Genomic DNA, 26,248 nt, shown 5'->3' on the forward strand with positions numbered 1-26,248 from the left:
ATAAAAAAGCATTATAAAATAAGTGTTGTTGGTATAATTGTATAGATCACGTGAACATATATTCTGTGGCCACATTTTAATATTTTTTCCCGTAGCCTCCAAGACCATTTGGAAATGCTTGACATTTGCTCAGCCACGAACTGGTGTTTACCGCTGCTTCTCGCATCTTTACTGCGTATCTCAAACAGACATTATTGTAATTTTGAAAACTTCTTTAGTATTGCACAGCTTTACAAGAAAATTTGGTTTCAAATGTGGACCAAACGATTGTCTACACACTACAATCCATAAAACAAATAATTTTAGCATCGGGCCTTCAGAGCTAACCGCACAATATTTCTTGCCAAAACAGAACACCCAATTTGGCTGCAGCTTTGAAAAATAAAAAAAATAAAATCACATGGCAAAAGAAAACTTTACTTTCTGGAATACAAAATATATAATGGGGGAAAAAAGCAGAGATTCACACTTTCTTTAATATGTGGCAAATAAAAATAAATGCTTATGCATTCAAACACAAAGACAGTAGTTCAATGACAGCATGACAGTCACACAAACAACCTCAGAAATCCTAAATCTGCAGAGACGCAGTGCTTGTCAGACACCTGAATTGGTATGGAATCACACAGGGAAAAATTCGCTATGTATTTGTAATGAACTGAGTCAAACCCGCTACATATTTATAAACATTTTTATATGCATAATATGCAATGTGCCAATAACAATGAATAAGTGGCTTGGGAGAGACAAAAAAGGGGAAGAAGGCGTTAACTTTTTTAATACAACGGAAGAGTCAAACTAATCTATACTTGAGATGCAAGTGATTTGACATCACTAAATTTCAGATCACGCAAAGAACTGATATAGATGAGAACATTAAAAATAAGCAACGTGAATAAAGATTTTAAAACTTAGCAGCATAAACAGATCCTAATAATGTGCTGTCTTATTTGGCACGAAGTGAATAGTTTCCTATTGAATAATGATCCCATTATTTCGCAAGAAAGTGAGTGGCCTGGTCACGTGATGCTAGATTGCAGTCGTTGTAATCGTCAGACCTCAGTAGTTGTGCAAGAGTCAGAAATATTTTAAATCCTACTGTCAACATTCATCCAACAGGTTTCTAAAACACTACTAAGAAGAACAGATGAACTTAGGTTTATTAGAATGCTTTTTTTTCTTCTTTTTACATGTGGTAAGAGCAGTGTTAGAAAGATCTTTTGTATGGGGTATACAGTGATTTAAAATAAAGGTGACTTAAAAAAAAAAAAAAAAAAAAAAACAACAAGGAGCAGATTGCCATAAACATACAATGGACAAAGATCAATGTTTCAAAATAAATAGTTTTTCTTTTCTTAAAAAAAGCTTGGTTTGTTGTTTTGTCCAGGGTACTCTTGTTTCACAGACCAACAATCTGAAAACGGGCAATATTCTCTTTAATGGGCATGCAGTCCACAGGAAAACTGACCCCCCACCCCACCCCCCCTAAGAAAGTCTCATTCTGTGGGAGCCACATCCGTTCAGTTGCCAGTTGCTGGGTTAGACACTATAATGCTGACATCCACTGAGGCTTGGGATAAGAGACCGGGTACTTGGAGAAGCCGACAGCCCCACTCTATGTCTAAGCCACGTAGTTATACTGATTGGGGTTCTCCTTATCACGCTCCATGTAGTCCCTGTCGATAAGCGACTCTATTCTCTTCTTCAGGTCAGCAGGCTGAAATGGGAAAGTGAAATAGGTCATGTCAGCCACTTACACCAACAACGCCGTTGAAAAGTAAACCCACTCAAGTTTAAGCAAAGCACTGATTTGGACTTTCCAGTTACCGTACCTTTACAAATTAACAGAGGGCAAGCGTGCCTCACTCACCTTGACGGGGAATTTGAGCTGGTTGTACACCTCAGACACCAGGAGATTATGGCTAAGTGTCTTTCTCATTTTCATGATTCGGACAATGGCTGCATCAATCTGGTACTGTCGGTCCTGGAACACTCGTTCTGTCGTGCTGGCTTGTTCTTCCACCTGAGGAAGGCATTGACAATCAAAACTACTTGCAGTAAAAATCCAAAAAAGGAGCTTTGACAAGTATTGTAGAACGTCTTTGTGTTTGCAGTCTCATTTTTCATTTTGTGTGCTAGAGTGATCTTTTGTATGCGTGTGTGTGCCTGTACACATTTTTCCACTGTACCGTTTCTTTCATCTGGATCTGGTTTATTTTTATCCTGAAGAGCTTGTGCTTGAAGTCATCGTTGCAGGAGAACTTGTCCCCATCCTCCACGTCCTTACTCTTGGGTGTTTTGGAGAGTACTCGAGCCTTCCCACAGGCCAGAGACTGCAAGGTCCTCCGAAGCTCACTGTCCTCTGCACAGACAGATGATCATGCAAATTTGCCCATGTGCGCGGGCGTCTTCACGAAAACAAGATAATATCAAACCCACCGTCTTTAATCATTTGTGTGAAACTGCTAAGGGACTGCTGTGTTAAATTTGTGTTCAGTCGCACAGTACTTTATGCTGTAAACCACCCACATTGAAAAAGTGTAAAGCTATTCGCATCATCTGTGTTCTGTCTACTCAAGTTCAGGTCAAAGATGCTGTAATAAAATAATATTAAAAAAACAAACAAAAAAACAAACCCAATGCAGCCGTAAATGAAACAAAAAGTTGTGAACATAACAGAGTTGTGAACATAAATCCATTTGCATCACAAAAGTGGGATCTGGATGTGAAGATGGGATTTTTTGAATCAATTAAACATCTCCCTTGTCAGATTAGCAGTCCAACCATTCATGCTAAACAGAAAACACACAAACCTATTCCAGTAGCCAGTTTTATGTCTTCCAAGCTGAATTCCTCGCCTTCATTAAACATGAGCAGCACAAGCGTCTGGAAGAGTGAAACCTGAAGCTCTTTTCTGCCCTGTGAGGAAACAAACAAAAACAGAAAAGGTAAACGCATGCAACTTATTGCTCTGTATGTTTTTTATTGCAGTTGTCTATGTTTTACATTGTGTTACCTCCTTGAATTCAGCTTTCAACACACAGTGTCCTAGTGTTGATTGCCACTGGAGTTTCCTGCCGCTGTGCTTCCCTAGGTAAAATGTTTTGAAAATCTCTTGCAGTTTGACCATCTGGAAAAAGAAAACGGCAGCACTTGAAAAAATGGCGACAGGTTTTAAGCCATATTGCAAGCCTGAGGTCATGAAGACATCAGTTCCGAGTGGTCCATTATTAATGAAGCACTAACCTCTGGAGGCAAATGAACTTCCATAGGCACGTAGGTTGGCCAGTAACCCATAGTGAGGATGTTAACTGTCAGCTCAATGTTACCGGGGATGTTCTGACATTGCATATACTCAGGAGAGAGAAAAATGACTTTAGTTGAACAACTAAACAAAGTATTCTGAATATTTGTAGTGTGAATGTCAACGCACATGACGTGACTGAAATAATCTAGTCTATAAATTGAAATGAAGTTTATCACATTTACCATATACCCATGTATATTCACATTTAGGAAGCCCATAAAATTTGTTTCATATCTCAAATATTTATTTCCCTAATTGAATACAAACACGTGAGAGACCTTTCTTTTTTTTTTTTTTAAAGGTTTCCTTTTCTTACCTGTTTAAACTGAACCATGATGTCCTTAGAAAGCTCCATGTCCTTGAACATACCTTCCAGCTTGCTGGTGAAGGCTGCTCCGCATTCTAACAAAGACAAGGCCATTCATCATGGTCCACACTAGAAGTGCACACAAACTAACTTTCCAAGCACTGCAGAGGAAGTGCCATGGACATGCAGAGATGCACTGCACCAAGTAGTGTTCACTAACCGTGCTTCAGCTTGGACAACATGGACTTCTCTGCATCCACAGAAGCGCTCTTTCCAACAAGCAGCCTCTTGGCCAGGTCCTTCTTGTAGAAGGCCTCAAAAACATCTTTGCCTATTAGTAAAAAGACAAAACGGATGAAGAAATACTTGTTAGCTTATATGTTTTTTTTTTATTGCCATTTTTCTCCCATTTCATCCCCAATTTAGTCGTTATGCCAATTCCCTGTGTATCACAGTCCTGGTCGATGCGCTATCCTTCTGTTGGTCTGGGGAGGGTGTAGAATACCACATGCCTCCTCCAATACATGTGGAGTTGCCAGCCGCTTCTTTTCACCTAACAGTGAGGAGTTTCACTAGGAGAGCGTAGCGTGTGCGGAGGTTCACGCTATCTCCCCCAGATCCCCTCCCCGCTGAACAGGCGCCCCGACCAACCAGTAGAAGTCGATAATGCAACGATCAGGACTCATACCCTCACCGGCTTCCCACTCGCGAACACTGCCAACTGTGTTCGTAGGAACATCTGTCCAAGCCGGAAGTAACGCTGCCGGGGATTGAACCTGGGTCTCTGCAGTGGTAGGCGAGTGCTTTTACCTCTACACTACCCAGACGGCCCAGCTTATATGTTTTTGAGAAGAAGCATGCAGGTATTCATAAACTGGAACTCTTTCAAAATACTCTATATAACCAAAAGTATCAGGACACCCCCTTGGTCTGGGGCCATTTTTCATGGTTGGGACTAGGACCCTTATTTCCAGTCCAGGCATATAGAAAGTGTAGAAAAACTTGACTGTCCTGCGCACCTCTACCCCATCCTTTAAAAGAACAGCTTACTTCTAGGCTGACAATTTCCCTAGATTTGATGACAACAGTGAGAAAGGACTAATTAAACTTCTCACCCACAAGAGAGACTTGTGCAGAACACTGCATCAGTCACTGCACTGGGGTATCGGTAAGAGAACAGACCACGATCCAAAGTTCATCAAAACATGGTGGACATATTACTGTGTAGCACTGTGTGAGCAGCAATACATGGCAACAAGCAAGCAGCATAGTGAATACAGCCCGAGTACCTCACCATATATGAATCTGAAAATGATCATGATTTTGTCCAGCATCTTCTCCAGCTCTTCATCAGTTGCCTCCTTATTTCCAGCCCTCAGCTTTGAATCCACATATTTAGCTGCAAAACAAATAAATACATATTTTAGACAGCATTCAATTTATTTTTTTTAATGCCAATTCCGTTTTTAATTTTCTTTGACAGTCTGTGAGTACCGGGCACACTGTTGGGAGAGACCAATGCAACAGAACACTTCAGGGATTCGGGCCAACTAGAGCTCAGCCTTCCCCAAGAATATGAGATGAGGGATCCCATAGTGTCTGCTATTGGGGACTCCTGATCAGTGCAATTTAATGACATTCCCCTGACTTGAACAGTCAACGTTCACCATGTGCTCATGGGATTCATCTTTACTTCCCAAGCCAATCAGGATCACTGGACATTTCTTAATATTTTACTCATGCCCGATCCATTGGCAAATCTACCCTGGCAGCCCCTAAAATTACCTTTCAATTAGCAACCATTTCCCAGAAGCCCAAACGGATTGAATATTGCCTGCAAATAAACCACTATGAGTTGCCCACCACAACATACACAATTGCCTATGGTAGACATACCACTGACAATGCTACACACTGCCATAATTTGGCAATGCGCAAAGTACAGCAGCTATAAACTGTATAGAACTACTGAGTGTGTGAGAATTCTAATGGCTCTATTGCACCAAACAGTTCAACACAGTTTACAGCTGCCAATTGTAGATCACAAGACTTGCACAAGCTTTTTTTGCTGTTGCTGACTGGATGCGGGGGAAGTGGGTCTAAGACCGTTCAAGTGGAAATACTTGCCAATGAGCTCAGCAGGTTTATTTGGCCTTTTGTTGATAAAGGTTTCAAATGCCTCTTTCATGGCATTGACAAATTTCTCGTTCTTCAGGAAACAGACGTCGATGATGTGATCCACCTTATCCTTGAAGTCCAGCAGCTCTTGCACCATGGTTTTATCCTTCTCAGGGTTGATGACTATTGTACTTCCAAAGGCCTGTGAAATGTCAACGCACCCAACATGATCCATATTCATTAGACTGCTCTCACTCAAATCAATCTAAGGATCACTAAAGACTTGCTCAACAAGTTAAAGTTCAAGTCAATGACAGTCCAAAGGCTCTTATTTTTCCACTTGGTGGGTACAGACAGTATACATAACACAGAAACATAACAGTGTTTTAAAAGTGAAGGTTTCTGCAATGACCCCATTCACAGAGCTAGCGTCGTTGCCCAATGGACTGAGGAGCCTGACACTGATGTTACCTAGGTTACCATATCTGTACCCATTTGAGCATTTATGGGATATTCTGAAATGACACCTGAGACAGCATTTTCCACTTTCATCAACTAAGCGCGAGTCAACTTTCTTGTGGAAATGAAGTCATATCACTAGGCCACTGGATATTCCAACTGCATTTCTGACATGAGTCAAGACTTTATTTTTTCAGTTTTATTATGTCATTCAATTCCATTGTAATGCTATGCTTTGGTGTCACATAATAAAAGCACTGTATAAATAAAATAATTTATTATTTCAATGCCTCAAATGAACTTGTCCAAAATGAATAGACAACATCATTTGCTGCACACCTGGGTGTCTAAATTATTTTGCTTAAGGGGCAACAGGGGAAAGACAGGCACACTACTATATTTTAATGACACTGATGGGGGTGGAACTTCCTGATTTAGGCCCGTATGGCACAGGTTTCAGTTAGAATGATTAACAAGGCCTTTCTTGCTCATATTACCTCTCCTTTGAAAATGAATAAATTCAATACCTTCTTTTCATACCCTGATAAAGACTTCCTGGTACAGAACACTATAACTTCACCAATGGAGCTGATATTTCTAATTGCACCTTCTAAAGTTTATCTTCCTAAGTGTAAATTTCATCATGGCTCCTGCAGTGACACATGCTGGACAAAAATTGGTTCCCAGCAGCATCTGAACTTCCGCGATAGCAAACCCAGAAGCCCCACTACAACACAACATTTTTGCTCACTTCCCTTTTAGACACTGCTGCCATCTACAGGGCTTAGCTGAACGAGTTTTCCCCAGATACTGAGGCAGAGCAGACTCCACGCATGACTGAGGGGCACAACATGCGAGTGTAAACATCTCACAGAGTCTCGTGTCAGGCTGGAGCTGCGTTTCCATGCCTACCTTGATGTACTCGATCCATTGCTGCAGGAGGGCCTGCACACCCCCCCGAACTCGACTGAAGAGCTGGTACAGCAGAGAAAGGTCCTGGATTCTGTTACCGTCCAGCAGGTGGTTTAAACCTTAAGAACATTTCAAAAGAAAATGGGTGGGGATTTCCCTTCTACACTCTGCTCCTCCCCCTCCCAAAAAAAAGACACATTTCCTTGATTTGTGCTCTGTGTCAGCCCACACTACATACAAATGCATTTATTTATCAACCTTTATTTATACAGGGCAGGTTGACCGAGCACACATGCTTTTGCAGCAATGCCCTGTGAATGCCCCCCAAATTAACCTAACCAGCATGTCCTTGTTTAACTGGGTAAAATAACACATGCAAATAAAAAGCACCACAACCAACAGCACTGTAATATCCAGCTTCTGGATCAGGATTCAGGCACTGATTTGATTTTGGTCATACCTTTCTGGAGAATTGCGGTTAGATGTTCACCGAGCAGTTGCTTTTCCACAGTAGCAATGAGGGGTTTTCTGCAAGAGGACGGAGACACAGATTAAATTCTAATCAGTTCAGTGACAGAATACAACGCTTAAAAGGGCAGTTCACCCACAAAGGAAACTAAAGGTATGTTTCCACTTACCCGGGATAGTATCTGTCCATCCAGACAGTTTCACTGAAATGTGATGAGTTTTCTAGAAATTTACTGCAGCTCAATCTGATAAAATGCACCTCACAGGTCCATGCTTGTGTGGCCACAAAGCACCCAAAATTTACATTAAGTTATTATACTGATAATAATTTTAGCGTATTTTGGTAGTAGTAGTTCTAGATAAAACTGAGCACAAATTATGCTGTGGATGTTCGTGAGTAATAGCGGGATTATACACTACATGGCCAAAGTATGTGGACACCTGCTCATCCAACACCTCATCCAAAATTACGGCCATTAATATAGAATTGGTCCACCCTTTGCTGCTGTAACAACCACCACTCAGACTTTATCCTAAATGTTTGAGCATTGCTGCAGGGATTTGGCTCCATTCAGCCAGAAGAGCATTAGAGAGGTCGGGCACTGATTGGGCGATTAGGCCTGGCTCACAGTTGGCTTTCCAATTGATCCCAAAGGTGTTGGATGGTGTTGAGGTCAGGGCTCTGCACAGGCCAGCCAAGTTCTTCCACACCGATATCGACAAAACCATTTCTATATGGACCTCGCTGTGTGCCCAGGGTCACAGTCATGCTGAAACAGTAAAGGACCTTCCCCAAACTTTTGCCACAAAATTAAAAGCACAGAATCATCTAGAATGTCATTGCATTAAGATTTGCCTTCACTGGAACCACGTGGCCTAGCCCAAACCATGAAAAACAGCCCCAGACCAAGGGGAGTCCAGATACTTTTGGACATATAGTGTATTTGGTGTATATAGTGCAATGTAAATTTCTGCACCTCTGAGGCCACACAAAGATAAAGGTGAGGTGCGTACTATCTAGAAAACTTGTCACATTTCAGCAAAACTATCTGGATGGACAGATACTACTCTGGGTGAAAACATCCTTAATTTAATTTTTGAACAATAAAATGCAAAAAATACAATAAAGAAAACAACCACACTTACTGTGTGCTCTGGTCTAAGTATGTGATGACTCGATCTGCTTCCTCTTCCAAACGTTTATTAACATGGTGGAGGTACTCAGGAACCTGAAGAAAATGATACAGACTTTGAATTAAAATGAGGCAGAAGGGAAAAGGCAGCACTGAGCAGAATTCAATGTTAGAAACTTGGGGGTCTAAAAGCCTGAACACCAACATTTTGAAAGCAGGGTGCCATCGTCCTTTAAAACCATTCATAGAGTACTGTTGTCATAGACCAAGTTTAAAACAACCCAACACTATGAATCAACCACCCAAAAAAAAAAGCATAAGAAACTGTCAATATGCGCAAAATTGTTTGGGGACACAATGTCTGGGAGTGAAGTAGAAGGCTGCACGGTCTGCACTCTGCAGTGATATTCGGCCATTTTCCCTGATGGAGAATAAATCACCTCTCTCTCCTGCATCAGCCTCTGTCCCTCTGCAGCGTACAGGCGGTTCGTCTCCTCCAAGAAGCGCTGCTCGAATGAGTCCTGATAAATCTGTCAGGGGCAGGAGATTTCTGGAATTAGTTCAACTGTTTAAAACAAAAAAAAAAACAAAAAAAAAAAAACGTACACCGAGACCCAGAACATAATCATTAATTACAAATCCAACTGACCTGGCTTTGTGTGTTTGAGTGTGTGTGTGTGTGTGTGTGTGTGTGTGTGTGTTTAGAGTAACTCGTAGCTTTTGGATAGTATTGGTCTTATTCAGCAATGAAATGCCCAATCATCATATTCGTAAATGTAAAGCATCATTCATTAACAATCTTTGAGATAAAGACTTTTTGAAGTCAAGGATCAGCATACTATGTACGAAACAGTTAATTCACCAGAACATTGAATTGGTAGAATTTATTCTCTCTGCACCATGTCATTTAAACGAATTGTTCAATTTCTGGGGTTTCTGACATCATTTCACTTTCTGCTTATGTTTTTGATTGGCCCAGATCTTTAGATACAGTAATATGAAGAGGAGTTCCTGAAAATATAAAATTTGCAGGTACAGAGCTTTTGGAGGTTTATGGTCCAAAGCAAAAAAAATACACTTCAAGTAACTCAAAGCATTGTTTACAGAGATGTTCTTTTTCCAGAGGCTATACATGTGAACATATTCATTTCAGTGTTTATTTCCAATTATAAACAGAAATATCTGTGTTTTTTTTAAATATAAATTTGGCACTCAAACAGTTTAACATGTCCAATTCTCTCACCCTAATTTGGAGTGTCCAACTATCTGCGACAACAGCTGGGTTCATGGCACGAACCCCACAGCAGATTCAGGAGAATGTAAACATCTGTGGTTCACCTCCAAAAGACGTGTCGCTAGCTTGCTTCTTTTAACTTTGACTACAGCTAAGCTCACAGAGAGTGCAGTCGGAGTCGGGACTATCCATATGTGGTAGTGTGTGTGTGTGGGGGTTGGTTGCAAGAGAGTGATAAAATGTGGGACCAATTCCTCCCACACCTGGGTAACTCAATTGCCAACTGAGCATTGCCCTATGTAGCTACCATCCATGGCCTAAATTCAATACGAGAATGTGGGGCTCATCCTTAAACAAAAATTATGGGCCCCATAAATATCAAGTATTTACATCATGCTGGTACTTATTTCATTGAGCACAGGGGTATTTGTTCTTAGTTGCATTCGCCATACAAAACAATTTCAACAGAAAATAATATAAACATTATTTTTAGAAGGATAATAAGGCAATATACATACAACCCCAGGAGGCATAGTGCTGTTGTACAAACTAAACTTTGGAGGTCTGCCAAAGTGCACGCAAAAAAGAAATCTGTTCATAGACCTCTATAAGTAATTTCAGTTCTTGGGAGATGTAATGTAAGAAAATGAAAAAAGCAATTAAAGTGCTTTCTTGAAGTGTGAGCTTCTGAAATTACTGATAACAAAATGGCCGTAGAGACATTGTGACTATGCATCCTGCTGAACCCAGGTGAAGTCCTGGCCCCACATGCCTCACCTGTAGGTCAGAGAGCATGCTCAGTAGACTGCGCAGAAGGCTTCGGTCGATGGCTTCCCCACTCCGCTCCCTCTCGATCAGCAGCAGAATGCCATCGATTGTCTTGCACTGGACCTTTTGGTCACTGATTATGTAGAACCTGAACAACTCCAGCCCCATGTCCCTGGAAAGGTGTGCACTCAAGTTAATGCTGGTCACAAGCAGGCGGAACACAGTACAGAGGTAGCAAGCAAAAACATTCTACTGAACAGTGGAGGGGGGGGGGCACTTTAAGACAGTTTATAAAATTACAGCATTAAACTATAACTCTCCACACACATTTCATTAATCAGTGAGACGAGTGAAAAGGTAGCTTGTTTTTGTGCACAGATACATACAACTGCAAACAAAAATGGTCTTATAATTCATAGAATATCCTGAAGTTACACTCATGGTGAAACGGATATCTGTGAGTGTACTTACCAAATTGAGGGCAGCATTGAGTTTTGCAAAACGTATGTTCGATCCAGAAACAAAAAAATACTTCTAATCATGATCTGTTCAAAAAAACAAAAAAAGGTTTAATTACATAACTTAAACCCCAGATATAAATTTTAATTCATTAAGCAGTTTACTATCATAAAAACTGAATCAGAAAAATGTAATTACCATTTGTCTGCAGTGATCTTGCCAACACTTGTCTATCTTCTTCAGGAAAAGAACACTGTCCAGAGCATCCGTGGAAGTGGAGTTAAAGAAAGAAATACTGTAGCACTGCATCTATTCTCAATAGTAAATCTTCTGCCAATGCCATTATAAGATTACAATAAAGTAATTATCTGGTAATCAAAGCCCTTGTCCAAAGTGACCTCAGAATGATTAGTTTTTTTTTTTTTTTTTCCCCGATCACTTGAAGTATGACAATGAATAGTTTCATCTCTCCACAAATCTCAGGTGCTCAAACAAATTCTCCACTCTCTTGCCCTGTATTACATAGTATCCTTATATATATTCCATTTCAATATCTGCATTTCAAAAGTTGTAGTTACATCATAACAATACAGTATGACATGTACACAAATCATCTTTGCACAGATCTGTTGAAAGACATAGTTCGCCAATTTAAGTATAATGTAAATAACTTGCATAAACACAACTTTGCTGCATGTGCAAAACTGCATTTCCAACACCCTTATCCCGAAACACACAAGGATATTCCCTGAACTGATGAATTTGTGCTTTTATGTGGTCTTCACACACCATCCGTAGCTGTTTATAGAGTTTTGCAGATATTTTATGGGAGCAGAGATTCTCAACAGCCTGAGGAATTGGGAGGGAAAAAACAGAGCATTAGTAATATCAGTAAAACTAAAACTGCAGCATAATACACACATATTCCCTCCGATTCAACACAACACAGCACATTTTTAGCAAAATCCACTACAGACATATTCGAGTACTCACAGTATTCAAAGGTCCTAAAATGTTTCACACAAAAACCCAATGTACTTCCCGGTACCTATTCTCACATGAATAAAGAAAAGCACTATTACACGGCTGACTGCTATAATGATGCACATAACAGCAGAATTTCATGCCACCCTCCCTCCCCCTCCGTCTGCCCTACGAAATGTTTTAAATGGTTAAATTGCTGTTGGGTCCAACAGGTTTACTGACAGGAAACAAAATCTTTTAGTTTACATAATAATACGAAAGTTATAAAACCACAAATACGAAGTGCACATTTCATCAAGACCTCACTGGAGGGCCGCAAAGGTTAATGAGAGAGAAAGCACGAAGGGTATGGCTGTCATCACCACCAAAAGGAAATTGAGGTACCACTGTGGAAAGGTGAAGTGTCCCTATCCTACCTGGTAGAGCTCTTCAAGATTGTACTTGATAGAAGTGCTGTTCTGAATGGCCTCCACGGCCTCCTTTAGTTTCTGCCAGGTTTCATCTGTGTAGTTTTCTGGCAATTTTGGTTTATCTGCAATCAAAATGTGGCAGTGAGGCCTTTGTTTACAAAAAAGGCACTCTCCATTGTCACTGTGTAGCAGAACAGGTTTTTTTTTTTAGAAAAGGGCATATATCAAGAAACTAATCAAGTCTGACCATGCTGGGCTCCTTACACTACAAGCAATTTCAGTTTTCTTGAAAACACAAATGTATGGCATGCAGGTCTAAAAGAAAGTTGCGTTATAATCAGGGGCAATTCTAAAGGTTCTGAAAGTTATAACTGTAGTGATGCCTGTACATGCCTACACATACAACGTCATTAACTGTGAATCGTAAAAAGGTTAAGAATACAAAAATGAGAGACGAACTTCCGACGACAGTTCCTTTATAAATCTACAAAACAAGTTCCGGTCCGAGGTTAATTCGCTTAAGTATTTTGACAGTACTGTCATTCAGAAATGCCAGGTAATACAGGTCGATAAACAGCGAACAATGAAAGAATGTTATTAAAATGTACCGCGGTATAGAAACAATGCACAATTTAACACTGTTAAATACTAAATGCGTAGCTCTATAGGAATTGACAGTTGAAATGAGTGAATAATCAGAACCTTTCGTTAGATAATAAAAAAAAAAAACAATACTAAGAAAGTCAGATTGTTGGGTTGCTACCTTTGAAATTCTTGATAACTAATTTCTTTGCGGCTCCAGGTTTGCTGTTGGAAAAGGTAGTAGAACCTGTGGTCTTCGTCAGTCCATTTGCATGATGCCCGATACCAGCAGCCAGAAGTACGTTTTTAGTCTTGTTCGAACATGATGCAGACGAAGTAGACTCCTCAGCCATTTTCACATCCAGTCCAATGAAATCTACCGAGTCCTCGAATCTTAACTTCTTTTTGATGTGATGAGAAGTGGAACAGTCCGAAGGCGATGAGGAAGAATGGCTATTGCTTTTAGAGGGAGGCGGAGAAATCGAATCAATGTCTTCCCTCTCGGAGCTATTCAGTTTTCTCTTCTTGGATGTTAAAATGTTGCCCGTGCCGTTATTACCATCAGAAGCTGCTATTCTAGCCTCCTGAGTTGGCGGTAGGGGATTAGGGGAAGATAAACCTGTTGGAAACATGAAAAAAAGAAATTATAAATTCAAACAGGCAGTCTATTAGCTAACCCTAAGAGCCTCTGAATATACCGTTAAAGCGTTGTACTTTCTAGAACCTTGCTTCCAGAAATTTAAAATGATCTGCTACGTCTCTTTTTAGTTGGAAACATGTATTATATTGAAACTACTGCTCCACTTAGACCCCCTCTCTTTCTTGTTATTGGCAGAAGAAAGATGGCTGGTTACTGCTTCCTCTTGCACGCTCTCGTATTCCCCCAAAATGGTGAGATCATCTTTCAGTTAGCAAGCAACAATACATAACGTTTATCCAATTTAAGTTCCGTAATAAACATGAATTAGAAAAATCAATGTACCTATTGTGAAAAGCCCCAAAATAAGTTTAACTTTCAAATACGACTAAATTGACCCACCGGAAGTACTTGGCTCCATGCGTAAATGCAGCAAAAGTAATAGCTGACTAGCAAACAGATAGCTTGCAAGCTAAAGTTAGCTACTTTATTTGCTGTTAGCAAATGTTAGCAATGTCGCTACATAGGTACTTTACAAGTATTAATGATTCTTTGACTATGGTATAATTTTGCCGCGAGATGGCGCCGTGCCAAACTTGTAACTTGAAGTTCACTGAAATTTCAACAAACGTATTTTATGTAAATTTTTAAATAACCAAACATTTAACTTGGATTTATCGACATTAATAAACTTTTCTTAACTGCCAGTGTTTGCTATGTACGTCATGCTTAAAAGCACATTACGTTTTTCCATTCTTGACTTACCTCTTCCGTTAGCTAACTAGCAGTTAGCAAGGGATGTTCTGTGGATGTTTTCCATCTGATGTTATTTTGGTAATCTAGATACTCTGCCACTCTATGGTAACCGTTTTAACGTAAACGAATCAACACTGCCGTACTGAAAATATCAAACGCCATCTGCTGTAAAGCTGTGTGTCAGAACTGAAGCGTGGATGTTCAGAGACGCACGATTGAACGTTTTTATTTGCTATTAACATATATTGGTATTGGCATATACGAGCTTGAAAGAATAAACAAATTGAGAATTTTCCCGGGGATCGACGAACAAGGATGTTTAAAAAGTAGGATTTGTTTTTATCTTACTACATAGTACGGCTAGTCAGTTAGCAACACAAGAGACATTCCATTCAAGTCTAGTTAAGCAAGCTACCTAACACTAGATATGGGAATTCTGCCAGCAACCTAGTTGCTTCTTAAACACTACTGTTAAACGTTCTCAACTGCTCTGTCTGGCTAGTAAAATGCATTTGAATTGTTCATAAAGCTTTTCAGCGTGATTGCAGCTAGCTAATTTAGAAAGCTAACCAAATACAGATAATCGCCTTGCTTGGTAGTATGGATTCAGTAACGTGGGTTAACTTTATAGCTGTCTGTTAGATGGCTAAGAATCTGTTTAGGTTGTCTGCTCTTGTTAGATTTAATTTCAGACATTTGTCCATGGTTTCGTTTTAGATTTGATGAAAAAGAGAATGTTTCCAACTGCATTCAGCTGAAGACTTCCGTGATCAAGGGCATCAAAAACCAACTGCTGGACCAATTCCCAGATATCGAATCATGGTTAAACCATATAATGCCAAAAAAGGATCCTGTCAAAATAGTGCGATGGTAAGCCCAACATGTCCAATATTTTATTTAAGTAATTTTTATAGAACGGCATAATTGTATTTGCTGTGTGCACCGTTATGTTGATGTGCTTTACATTCATTCAGCTATTACGATTATCAAAATTGTATCGTAATGTTGCAACAAGGTTTTACGTTCATTACACTTGTGACCTAAATGACTTGGTTTTTGTTGAGTTTAGGAATATCACTGTATTAGGATTTGCGGTCATTGCAACTTTTGAAGGGTTTGAATTAAGTGTGCTTCTCCTCGGTCTGTCTTGATTGCAGCCATGAACACATTGAAATTCTGACAGTAAATGGCGAGCTGCTGTTCTTCAGACAGAGGGAAGGTCCATTCTACCCCACACTCAGATTGCTGCATAAATGTAAGGCCTCTCATTATTGTGTTAACTTAATTCTGCACTGTCTCATTAATATATTCTGTAATAGTAAAGTAGGTAAATTGATTATTGTCATAGGAATGTCATGGTACCATGTACAAATGCAGTCAGTTATCAAATAGCCTACTCTATGCGGATTATTTGGTATCTAACAAATCAGACATGGGCTGTTAGCAAGTGAGCAGTTCTGTTATGTAGCTGTATGTATACAGTAATAATAATATAATAATAATATCCTTGCATTTATATAGCACCTTTCCGAATGCTCAAAGTGCTTTACAGTCAGGGGGAACTCACCTTACCCACCACCAATGTGTAGGACCCACCTGGGTGATGCACAGCAGCCATTTTGCTTCAGAAAACTCACCACACATTAGCAAAGATGGAGAGGGAGTACCCCAGAAAATTTTAAATGTTATGAAATGCATTTTGAAATGCCGAATACTGAGTTTTTTCCCCCACATACACTTACATTACAGCCATTTAGCGGTTGCTCTTATCCAGAGCGTCTTTTTACATAGCATTTATATTGCATCCAATTATACAGCTGCATATATACTGAAGCAATGCAGGTTAAGTACCTTGTAATTATGGCAGTGTCCTACCGGGGAATCAAACCTATGAAGAACTTCTTACCCATTAAACTACACTTCCGCCTTACATACAAATTTTACATACAAATGTATAGTCATATTGCAGTAAAATCGACTCCAAAATTACAGAATATATGCTATATATTTTTGAAAAATATAATGTCCAGACATTTAATGTCCATGGAGGGTATTCCACAAAACTGGTTTAAGAAATGCAGGCTTACCCTATGTTACCTGGCTTCATTAGGAGTCTTACTTCATGTTAGAACACCTATGCCAGACAAGAGAAAGAGGTCATCGCCTTAATGTTAAAGACCCAACTGTCTGTTAAAAGCTGACATATATCCTTGATAGTCTTATGTCTGAAACTAAATTCAAATTAGATTAAATAATCACATTTCTTATTTGTTTTTATCCATAGCACTCTTTGAAAGTCTTTTTCATAAGTCTGCACTATTGCTGTTTGTCATACTTACCTATCAGTGTATTGTACTGTAATGTGAGAACCAGTTGGAAAAAATAACGAACTATTTGACACTGAGCCCATTTTAAATCCACCGAGCCCATTTTAAATCCACCAAGTGAGGGGTCCTTTGTTTAGGTTACTTTTAATATGTTATTTTTATTATTAATTTTAATTCACTACATGGGATATACATTACATAGGGCCAGTGGTAAACTAAAATATTTTTACTGTTGTATTTGACCTCTGCAAATTATTGAAATGTCCCACCATAATGTGTGCATACACAGTGAGTAAAAACAAATGTTTTTTGGCTGGACCGCACCACCAGGGCCAGCCCTACAAACGCGAATGTCTGTGACTGACTGAGTGACTGAGTGAGTGATGAAGTTACACCATTGGTTGGCCGAGTTATAAAGTTACACCATTGGTCGGCTGGATCACGTGTGTTAGGTCCAGCCATATACTAGTTTTTAACCTGGTCCTGTTTCAGTGTGCACTCTCTCTAGCTTACCTACTCCATTTTTGAATAAACTGCAGAGATTTATTTTTAAAACCTTTTCCCCAGACCCCTTCATTCTTCCACATCAGCAGGTAGATAAAGGAGCCATCAAATTTGTCCTCAGTGGAGCCAATATCATGTGTCCGGGACTGACATCTCCTGGTGCCAAACTATACCCAGCTGCCACAGATACAGTGGTCGTATCCTTTACAGATATCAGATGTACTCCGCTGTGGAAAGCAATTCATGTTATACGTGCGATAACAGTTATTTGTTTAGAAAGAAGGTTTCAATTCCACTGTATTCACAATGCTCAGAGTCTTTGCACATATTTCAAAGTTGTTGGCCTCTTTAACATTTCTGTCACAGGCCATCATGGCTGAGGGTAAGCAACATGCACTCTGTGTTGGGGTTATGAAAATGTCAGCAGAAAACATGTAAGTGTTCTGTTGTTTGGAATTTATTGCTGCTTTGAGATTTTTTGAAAATTTGGAAAAAAATGTGTTTTTTTTTTAATGAAAAGGGGCAGTGCTTCTTGGTTGGGAGATGTGCAGTAAAAATGCCAGATTGTGTGTCCTGTTAAGCAGTAGTTTTCACTGTAGCGGTATGCCCTGGATTGACAGAGGACCCTGCAGTGATGGGATGGGGACTTTGTATGTGATTATACTTTCCTAATTAGGAAATAAAAACCTAAAACTGGGAGGGTAAAATAGATATTGGAAAAAGTGTGGTTTGAAAAAAATGAGCTGAAGTACAGTCGATAGCTTCAAGAATGACAGTCTTCTCTTTCGTTTCCGACGATTACATTTCTGAATAATTTCTTTACCATTTTCCTCTGGGAAACAGAGAGAAGGTCAACAAGGGCATTGGGATCGAAAATGTCCACTACCTGAACGACGGACTGTGGCACATGAAAACGTATAAGTGACCGAAGGCATGGAACTCCCGGACCGAGGCCTCAGAGCTGGCTGTCTACTGTTTACATCAATGGACTCAACCGTGTAACTAACTGGCGGAGGCTTTAATTATGATGCACAATAAAACCTTGCATTTACGGCATTCTCACTTTTCACGTTCCTTCACTTAGCCGCAAACTGATTAAGAAAGAATACACTCCCTGCTTATTGACCGAGGACCTGCATATTTCATGTAAAACTAGCGAAAGCTGGCGGCTCATCCTGCTATGGCACTGTTCTAGTGCATTGATGGGCCCCACAGTCTGGTATCAAATACAGAAGGTACCAGTGCTGACTACATTACATTACATTACATTACAGGCATTTGGCAGACGCTCTTATCCAGAGCGACGTACAACAAAGTGTATAACCATAACCAGGAACAGTTCGAAACCCTAAGAGAAGTACGGTCCAGTACAGGAACAACGCATAGTTCAACTTGGACCTGTGGTTAAACTGATTAACACTAACCGAACGGCACAAGAATCATGGAAATAATAAAGTACAAGTATCTTAGACAGCTAGCCACCAGCCCCACAGGGAGGTGCACAATTGGCTCTAGAATCACCCAAGTATGAGACGGGTTCAACTGGTTGGGATAACAGCGTCTCATCGCGCTCTAATGACACCTGCCAATCAGTCGGGGGCTTGCAGTTTGCCTGTTGAGCTGCACGTGAAGCACCTTGCTCTGTCTCGGCAAGCTGAACATGCAAACTGCCATCTGATAAGCAGCTGCTGGCATCACATGCTTCAGAGGGGAACATGCTTGTCTGCGTTCTCCTGAATTGATGGCAGAGGTTGCGGCAATAAGCGCTGATGAATATGATATTCAAACGAGCAAAAGCTGTCTTTGGGAATTTGGGGCATCACACCGCTTCTACATGCTGAATGGTCTCACTGCTTCTTATTCATTGGTTTTTGCAGCATTGTATTCCTTGGCATTTGCATGGCTTCCAATATACATAGGCTTACATTTCCTTCCTCAAGGGCTAGAAGCCATTAAACAAAATAAGGCTAAAATTATTTGTGACTGAAGTAGATAATGGAAAACATCTGTAATTCTCAGGGTCATGCAGTTAATTCAGTGTAAAAATAAATACAAGTTAAAAAAATGCCACACAGTATTTGTCTTGCGTTTAATATCAAAATTGATTCAAAATAACATTTAGCAACCATGTCGACACCATAAAACATAATCGTATACCATTTATTAGCTCCTACATTTACGAAAAAGCATAGAAAAGTCATTCAAAAATATTTGCACAATTAAAGCAGTTATAATTTACATCATTTAGGTTTTTGACAAAACATATTACCTTCAATGTATCTCTTCTGGTATGTTTGTAAAAATATAATAGCTGGTGAAAATGGGACAAAAGAAGTTGTACTGTAGAAAATTTTAATATGATTGGATGTGACTACAATAATTTTTAAAAATAACTACAGCTCAGAGATATTTGTATTTCCCTCATTCTAAGGGTGCTGAATTTTTATCGATCTGAAACGGGAGCAACACTGGCGGTTTTACCAGTGGAAGGAGCGAAGGTCGTAAATCTTATTGCACTAGTTAGGCTGGGAATTCTCACAGAAATAATAATTTAAAAAATCCTATTTCACATTTTTGAAAGAAATGTCATACAGAAAACAGATCCAAATACAGTTTCTACATGAATTGGAAACCTTCATTTTCTCAGGAAAAAAATGACCATCATGATTAGCACCAATGTGATCAATGTACTGACCAGATGCATCTTCATTCATGACCAGATTAATTTATAAGGTACACAGTGCCTCCCAGATTTACCCAATATGGTATTATCACTTTCTTTTTTACTTCTTGTTTTAATATCAACATCCTCTCTCAACTTCTTCAATTCACTTCAGGGGAAAAAACTTCCTTCTTGATAGGATATTATGAGCAAAACAGCCTTACTGGTACTCTAGTTAAGACTTGGCTAACCCATGTCTGCCATAGACAACACGAAATGTCTCATGTTCTAAAGATACCCACACTGTACATTCTTCTGCAGCAAGAGTCACCCTGATTTTGGCAGACAGTAAAGTGGAAAACTGGGAAGGGACATTATACCCCAGCTTTCTACACCAGATGAGCACTCAGTAACCTGACAGTTTTCACCATTTCAGACAAAGTAACAGTGTGGGTGTATTTTGGGGACATGGCTTTCTTTGTCCTGATGAGGGCACTGCAGTTTCCACATTCCCACATACGTTTGCTTAGATTAAAATAAGTACATATCCCTTCGGTTTCACAATTTTTACAAAATGCTATAAATTAATGTTTTTAATAGGTTATTGTTCATTCAATGATTCAGTCAATAATTATGTAAAAAGCTCATTATGCAGTCTGGCCATCAAGTCTGGCAAAGCAACATTTCAAAAAAAGAGCCATTTCCTTTTTAAAATAATCAGTCACCAACTCAAACATTCAAACATAACAGCACTGAGCTATTAGATTTCAAGCTACACAGGTTAAAATAATAATAATTGCTTGTATCCATGTGCCTCACTGATACATAAACCAGTGACAACCAACAGAGTGGAAACAACTAAATTTTGGGACATCAAAAAGTAGAAAAATTTGAAAACAAATAAATTGGAAGTCGATAACGATTCCTTCCGACACCAGTTGTAAACCAGGTCACACCTGGTTCCCAACTGTACCAGGTGGTTACTACTGTCAATATTTGGTATTGCACAGGCACACCCATACACACACATACACAGTTTTGTAATGGATTAAAAATGGATTAAAATTCCCTTAGCAGCACTTGGGGAGTGAATGACTCCAGGCTGAAAATTAATTCCTCTGAATATGTCTGTGTCAGTGTGAGTGTTGGTGATAAAACCTAAAAAGTGTTCAAAAACTAAGACTAAAATGATTACCACCTTGTGCAAAACAGTCCCCACATAACAGCGTCCTTCTTCGAGTGTTGCCGTCACTGGTTCCTGGTGCGGGCTCAGTCGTTGTCCGAACCCTCCGGGGGCAGAAACATTAACGAGTCATGGAAATCGTGCCCGTACGGGCGCAGCCTGTACACCCCGTACATCATGACCTGCATCTGGTTGGGGGTCATCCCGCTGAACGTGACGGCCATGTCGGAGCAGCAGCCCTCGATCACGTCCGGCGGGTTGCGGGCCAGGCTGGCGGAGATGAGGGAGCCCACGGCCTTGCTGTTGAAGAGCCCCTTGCCCCGCGAGTCCTCCCCGTTCTCGGCGAACACTCCAGTGTACTTCAGGCACACGGCCAGCTGCTTCTCCTCGCTCAGCTTCCAGATCGCGCGGCCGCGCTCCGGGCACTTGTCCTCATCGTGGAAGATGCCCACCAGCCGCCTCAGGGCCTCCAGGCTGAGCACTATGCCACTCTCGTACTCCACATATTCCAGCTCGCCGGACTTGAGTGCGTTGCCGATGTAGAAGGGTTGACCGGGGTCCTTGTTCAGCACCAGGTACTTCAGGTTCTCGATGATGGCGAAGGTGGTGGGTCGCGCCACGAAGAACCAGCGCAGGTCGCCGGCATTGTCGTAGGCGTGCTTCAGGGCCTTCCGAAGCTTGGCCCACTCGTCTTGCTCCTGCCGTAAGGGAACGCAAAGTGGAGCGTGAAATTTCTCTCACTGAATTCTCCTAGTCCTCACAAATTTACATTTAACCATTAACTGTACCTGTAGAACAAATGCCCCCATATTAAACATTTGCACTTAAGGGTTTTGAGTTTTAGCGTGAAAAATAATTTTTTTTTCTTTTTTTTTGGAACTACCAGACATGTAGCTGCATCAAGCTGAGTGAAGCTGGTGGATCTTCTGCTGAAGTCAACAGACTTGTGACTGAAGACTGGGGTAGGAGTCTTCAGTGACAGTTTCCAATGTCTAACGTGTTTAGCCGGCTACAGACAAAAATATTTAAACCACATCGGCCGTTTTTACAAAGAGGTGGAATTTGCTGTGACTTAACGCGCACCCCCCACAGGCATGACGGTTACATTTCCTTGTACACCAACTTCCTTGTAAAGTTGTCACGTCACTCAAAATTTTACACTGTAAAAGCGTTTCCGCACCCAGTGGACATGACTACTTCAAAAAAAAACTTCAAATGATTAAAAAGCTATCTTAAAATATTTTTGTCCAATAAGTAAATGGTTTGCATTAGATATATATAAGTACCTATTGGAAAAGTATGAATGAAAATATTTAAAGCCAGCAAACTGCTTACCTTCAGGTCCACGGCCTCCAGGGCTTTGGCCGATTCGGAAGAGTAGAAAGCGGCCCGGTCACAGTGCTTACTCCAGGTGTCCTTGGCAGTGGCCCAGTGAAGAAGCCCCTTGGGCTGGACCATGATTATGCAGTAAACGCGCACCTTCTGGCTCAACTCCAGCTTGTGGGCTTCTGGCAGCCTCTGCAGCTCCTCCTTGCTGGGGGCCTTGAGGTGGTGGTGGAGGTGGAGCTCCACGCTGGGCTGACCCCCCGAGCTGAAACTCCCAATGAGGGACACCACCAAACAAAACAAGCCCCCCATCGCCATCCCCTTCATGAAGGAACTGCCCTCCGACAGCATATTCAGCAGAAAACTGGGAAAACAAAAAATGAGTTAACAGAAGGATTTCCTCCCACATAGTCTGAGCGAAAAAGACATTTCTAAATCTAGTTATATGTTTCAGTTTCTCGATTTACGGAACTGTACTTCAGGTGAAATGGGACCCAACGTTGCCACTACAAGTTCCAAATATTCCCCATATTCCACATTCCGTGATGGTGGCTGGGTATGCATATTATGTATTCCAAATGTATATTTGGAAACGTATAACACTTATGTAGCAAGCACCCTCTATAATGAACTAAGATTTGTGGAGATACAAAACGTATCGCTTTAGTAACTAAATACCTTACCAAAAGTCAAGAGGTTAGCCTAATCTGTTCAGAAAAGCGATTTTAAATTATAGGATCCGTTATAATGAGAATTATACATCATTCCATTGGTATACTAGGGAGCGCATTACATTTGAGATGCACGATTCACTGAATTACGTGAAACGACACATTTAAACAGAAATTGTAACATTTAACCTTTAAGGAAACCATGGCAATGTAGCAGACTACAACTAACGATAAAAACAACACAGTTTTGATTTTAGAGGGAAGTAATATTAATTAATAGTAGCTAGTAATAATGGTTTGCCAAGGGTTGCTGACAAACAAAACGTATTTAAAACACTTTACTGAACAGAATCTTTGTTAGTTCGGTAGAAAAAGCTAAAATACAGATAATAATGTGCACTAATGTGGTTTCAAAACTACTCCAGTAAATTAGCCTGTTAACTAACGAAACAAAACTTTGACTTCACATAGCAAAAGCAACGAGCTAGATACGTTAACACTAACAGTATCATACTTGCCAAGCTAGCTGCCATGGCATTTGCGTCAGGCTGATGGCATAATGTGACTTGCCTTCCTCTCGTTAATGTTGCATTTTTCGTACAGCTAGCTAGCGACTATTTTTTATTCCTGATTAATCAATATCATTAAGTTAACGTCGTCACCTAGCTAGCGAACTATGTTTTAGCTAGTCTAGCTGTTACGACATTAAACTCAGCTTAGACTAATACTTGGCTAGCATAACGTTAAACTAACGTTAGTCTACGTAGCTAGACAGTTTTCTAGAAAACCCCATTCATGCGTTGATCGCAGTGCCTTTGCGATTAGTGTGGAGTGAATTAACGTTATTAAATATAAGGTAGGTAGCTGATAGTGACATCCGTTTAAACGACCATGAGCACCACAATCATGTCTGATAAAATAACTTGGCTGTTCCACGAACGTTACACCGCACTCACTGTAGTTAGACTTCAGGCAAATAGCGGACCTGATATTATAAACATCAAATAAAAAAAATTAAATGTAGTTATGACTTAACTAGCTACTTACCAGCACACACAGCTATAATGACTGGTTTAACAGTTTAGCTTTTCAGTCAACCGTAAGTGATCCTCTCATTTCAGCCATTCGACGAGCGACAGCCACTTAGCGCTACCCCCGGCCATAGACACCGTACACAATAACCGAAGGCAAATCATTAGCATACCACAGTGCTTCAACTCCAGGAAATGTAATAGTAAAGCGCGCACTGCGCATGCCCCTGTCCAATGCCGCAAACGTACTTCCTCTTGAAATTGTACTAAGAAATAAATGAAATAAACTTCCCCAGTGATATTTTCTTTTTCACGAATACCATCTACCATCGTGTTGCTTATAATAATAGGACATTTCATGTTTCTTTCAGAAATATTTTATTGCTTTTCATTAATTTAGTGAAAACGCAAATAAATGCTATAGGTAAACATAGGCTACATGTGTTGAAACAAAGACTCCACTGCTGGATATGGATCAGTGTTTCCTTATTAAATGCCGAATTGCTTTAAGCTTTTGTATGGTTAGTAAGCTTGTAACCAGCCATGTTGGTGCATAAATACATAAAATCCTAGCCTCTATGAAGTAGTTGAAGTGGCTGACTTTGTCTTACTGAAATCATTATTTACTTTTGTTTCTCTGTGTAAGACATTGGTCTATCGTGACATATGAATTATGCATGATTGTTTTTACCTGATTATATTTTATTATGTTTTTATCTCAACATGAAACAAAGTGAGCTATTTGAAATATTTCACGACCAACCTCACTCTTAGTTTTGAATGCATCAGATAAAAATGTAAAATTATTTTTTTAATTTCACGGGATTAAAAAAAAGTAAAAAAAACTGTCATGTGTCTAATTAAACCGAAACCACTCTTTCGTGGGAATCTTATGCAGTCTTTCAGATCGTGCTCTAGCCATTTTCTATGCTGTAGAGGCTAACTAATATTGTACCGATATCAATACACAATATCCATATTCATTAGATTAAATTATATGGCAATGCTCCCCGCAATTGTATTCCATGTTACAGTTAATGTGTTTTCATGGTGGACAAAATGATTGACACAAGAATGCAAAAACTCAGTTAGAAACTGAAAGTGAGTAAAACTGTTCCAAGTAGATGTTGAAACACTGCATGCCAGTCCCTTGTTGGAACGGGAATGAGTACCAATCCCCTCAGACCTGTGCACCATCGCTTCTATATTTAGACCTTATTTTTCATCTGAGACTGGGTAAATGAAGAATAGTGGCAGGACATGAGCTTGAAGAAGCAGTGCCAATAGACACTGTAGACGCCATCATCCATCAATGTACAGAGCCCCAGGTCTTTTGGTAATGTTCTCATCCTGTTGTATTAGAAACCTTTCATTTTGACAGAGCGGCCTGTACCATGTCATTTAAAACTCAACAAGACTGTCACCAAATTCATACACTTTTCTGTGCATTAAAAAAAAGAAAGAAAATAAATTCATGCCACACTTTTAATGTTATACATTTCAGTGCCTATAAAGTTTAATAAAAATACATTTACACTGTTTGTTAAAATCTGTCTGTTGAGGTCTGTCAAAAGTGTTTTCTCCATCAATTTTATTTCAAGTTAAAAAAAAAAAAGTATGAGGACAAGAACATTTACACAGGGCCATTGTTGCAAAGCCTTATTCTTAACACAATTCTTTGATAAATTATCAGTATTTTGCCATGGAATTATATAATATTAATTTAATTACCTACTTGAAAACAATTTTCTGTATTCTGGAACAAACTCTGTTAAGTACTTGAAAACAAATCCCAGGGTAAATGCAAAGTTGATTTTTACCTAGATTTACATGGCCCAAAGAAGCACTCTCCCTGGGTTCCATTTTTTTGCATAGATCCACGCAAGCGCCTTCTACAACCTTGTCTATCAGGTAGAGAACATTGCTGGGTACACAATGTTGTCTCTTGCAACAGGAGGGAGAGCAAAGGAAACGAGCAGTTGAGATGCACACGTGGCGTATGTGGAGATG

At 40.0% G+C, this 26,248-nt stretch overlaps 3 protein-coding genes across 7 annotated transcripts; 1 reads left to right on the forward strand and 2 right to left on the reverse strand.

Moving 5' to 3' along the window:
* Positions 1 to 455: 455 nt before the first annotated feature.
* On the reverse strand, positions 456 to 14,682 carry cul4b (cullin 4B). Of its 5 annotated transcripts, none has more exons than XM_064329248.1 (21): positions 14,544 to 14,682; positions 13,323 to 13,760; positions 12,566 to 12,681; positions 11,911 to 12,014; positions 11,364 to 11,433; positions 11,178 to 11,251; positions 10,716 to 10,878; positions 9,145 to 9,234; positions 8,718 to 8,800; positions 7,564 to 7,631; positions 7,104 to 7,222; positions 5,742 to 5,934; positions 4,909 to 5,013; positions 3,835 to 3,945; positions 3,624 to 3,709; positions 3,247 to 3,354; positions 3,017 to 3,130; positions 2,814 to 2,919; positions 2,190 to 2,362; positions 1,871 to 2,023; positions 456 to 1,717 (listed from the first exon to the last, which is right to left on the reverse strand). In XM_064329248.1, the coding sequence occupies exons 2-21, from the start codon at positions 13,492 to 13,494 to the stop codon at positions 1,622 to 1,624; spliced, it is 2,304 nt and encodes a 767-aa protein (XP_064185318.1). In that variant the 5' UTR covers positions 13,495 to 13,760; positions 14,544 to 14,682; the 3' UTR covers positions 456 to 1,621. The 5 variants fall into 5 exon arrangements, with proteins under 5 accessions (XP_064185318.1, XP_064185317.1, XP_064185315.1 ...); XM_064329247.1 differs by lacking the exon at positions 14,544 to 14,682 and adding an exon at positions 14,181 to 14,441 and having other exon boundaries at positions 3,247 to 3,339; XM_064329245.1 differs by lacking the exon at positions 14,544 to 14,682 and adding an exon at positions 14,181 to 14,437.
* A 12-nt stretch (positions 14,683 to 14,694) lies between these two features.
* mcts1 (MCTS1 re-initiation and release factor) lies at positions 14,695 to 18,421 on the forward strand. The gene is made up of 6 exons (XM_064329262.1): positions 14,695 to 14,860; positions 15,252 to 15,404; positions 15,692 to 15,789; positions 17,429 to 17,562; positions 17,732 to 17,799; positions 18,209 to 18,421. Exons 1-6 carry the CDS (start codon positions 14,850 to 14,852, stop codon positions 18,288 to 18,290), a joined length of 546 nt encoding a protein of 181 aa, XP_064185332.1. The 5' UTR covers positions 14,695 to 14,849; the 3' UTR covers positions 18,291 to 18,421.
* Positions 18,422 to 19,438: 1,017 nt separating this feature from the next.
* On the reverse strand, positions 19,439 to 24,414 carry c1galt1c1 (C1GALT1-specific chaperone 1). Its single transcript, XM_064329266.1, has 3 exons — positions 24,255 to 24,414; positions 22,546 to 22,900; positions 19,439 to 21,908 (listed from the first exon to the last, which is right to left on the reverse strand). Exons 2-3 carry the CDS (start codon positions 22,885 to 22,887, stop codon positions 21,297 to 21,299), a joined length of 954 nt encoding a protein of 317 aa, XP_064185336.1. The 5' UTR covers positions 22,888 to 22,900; positions 24,255 to 24,414; the 3' UTR covers positions 19,439 to 21,296.
* Between the last annotated feature and the right edge of the window lie 1,834 nt (positions 24,415 to 26,248).

The sequence above is a fragment of the Anguilla rostrata genome, chromosome 3 (assembly GCF_018555375.3).
Source record: "Anguilla rostrata isolate EN2019 chromosome 3, ASM1855537v3, whole genome shotgun sequence".
Lineage (NCBI taxonomy): Eukaryota > Metazoa > Chordata > Actinopteri > Anguilliformes > Anguillidae > Anguilla > Anguilla rostrata.

Coding starts and splice junctions, on each gene's coding strand:
- cul4b (XM_064329245.1), bottom strand. Junction 9,235..10,715: donor GCATGCTCTCTGACCTACAG/GTGAGGCATGTG, acceptor TGCCCCTGACAG/ATTTATCAGGACTCATTCGA. Junction 3,131..3,246: donor AAGTTCATTTGCCTCCAGAG/GTTAGTGCTTCA, acceptor TTCTTTTTCCAG/ATGGTCAAACTGCAAGAGAT.
- mcts1 (XM_064329262.1), top strand. Junction 17,563..17,731: donor CTGCCACAGATACAGTGGTC/GTATCCTTTACA, acceptor TTTCTGTCACAG/GCCATCATGGCTGAGGGTAA. Junction 17,800..18,208: donor AAAATGTCAGCAGAAAACAT/GTAAGTGTTCTG, acceptor TCTGGGAAACAG/AGAGAAGGTCAACAAGGGCA.
- c1galt1c1 (XM_064329266.1), bottom strand. CDS start 22,887: ATGCTGTCGGAGGGCAGTTCCTTCATGAAGGGGATGGCGATGGGGGGC. Junction 21,909..22,545: donor TGGAGGCCGTGGACCTGAAG/GTAAGCAGTTTG, acceptor CCCTTACGGCAG/GAGCAAGACGAGTGGGCCAA.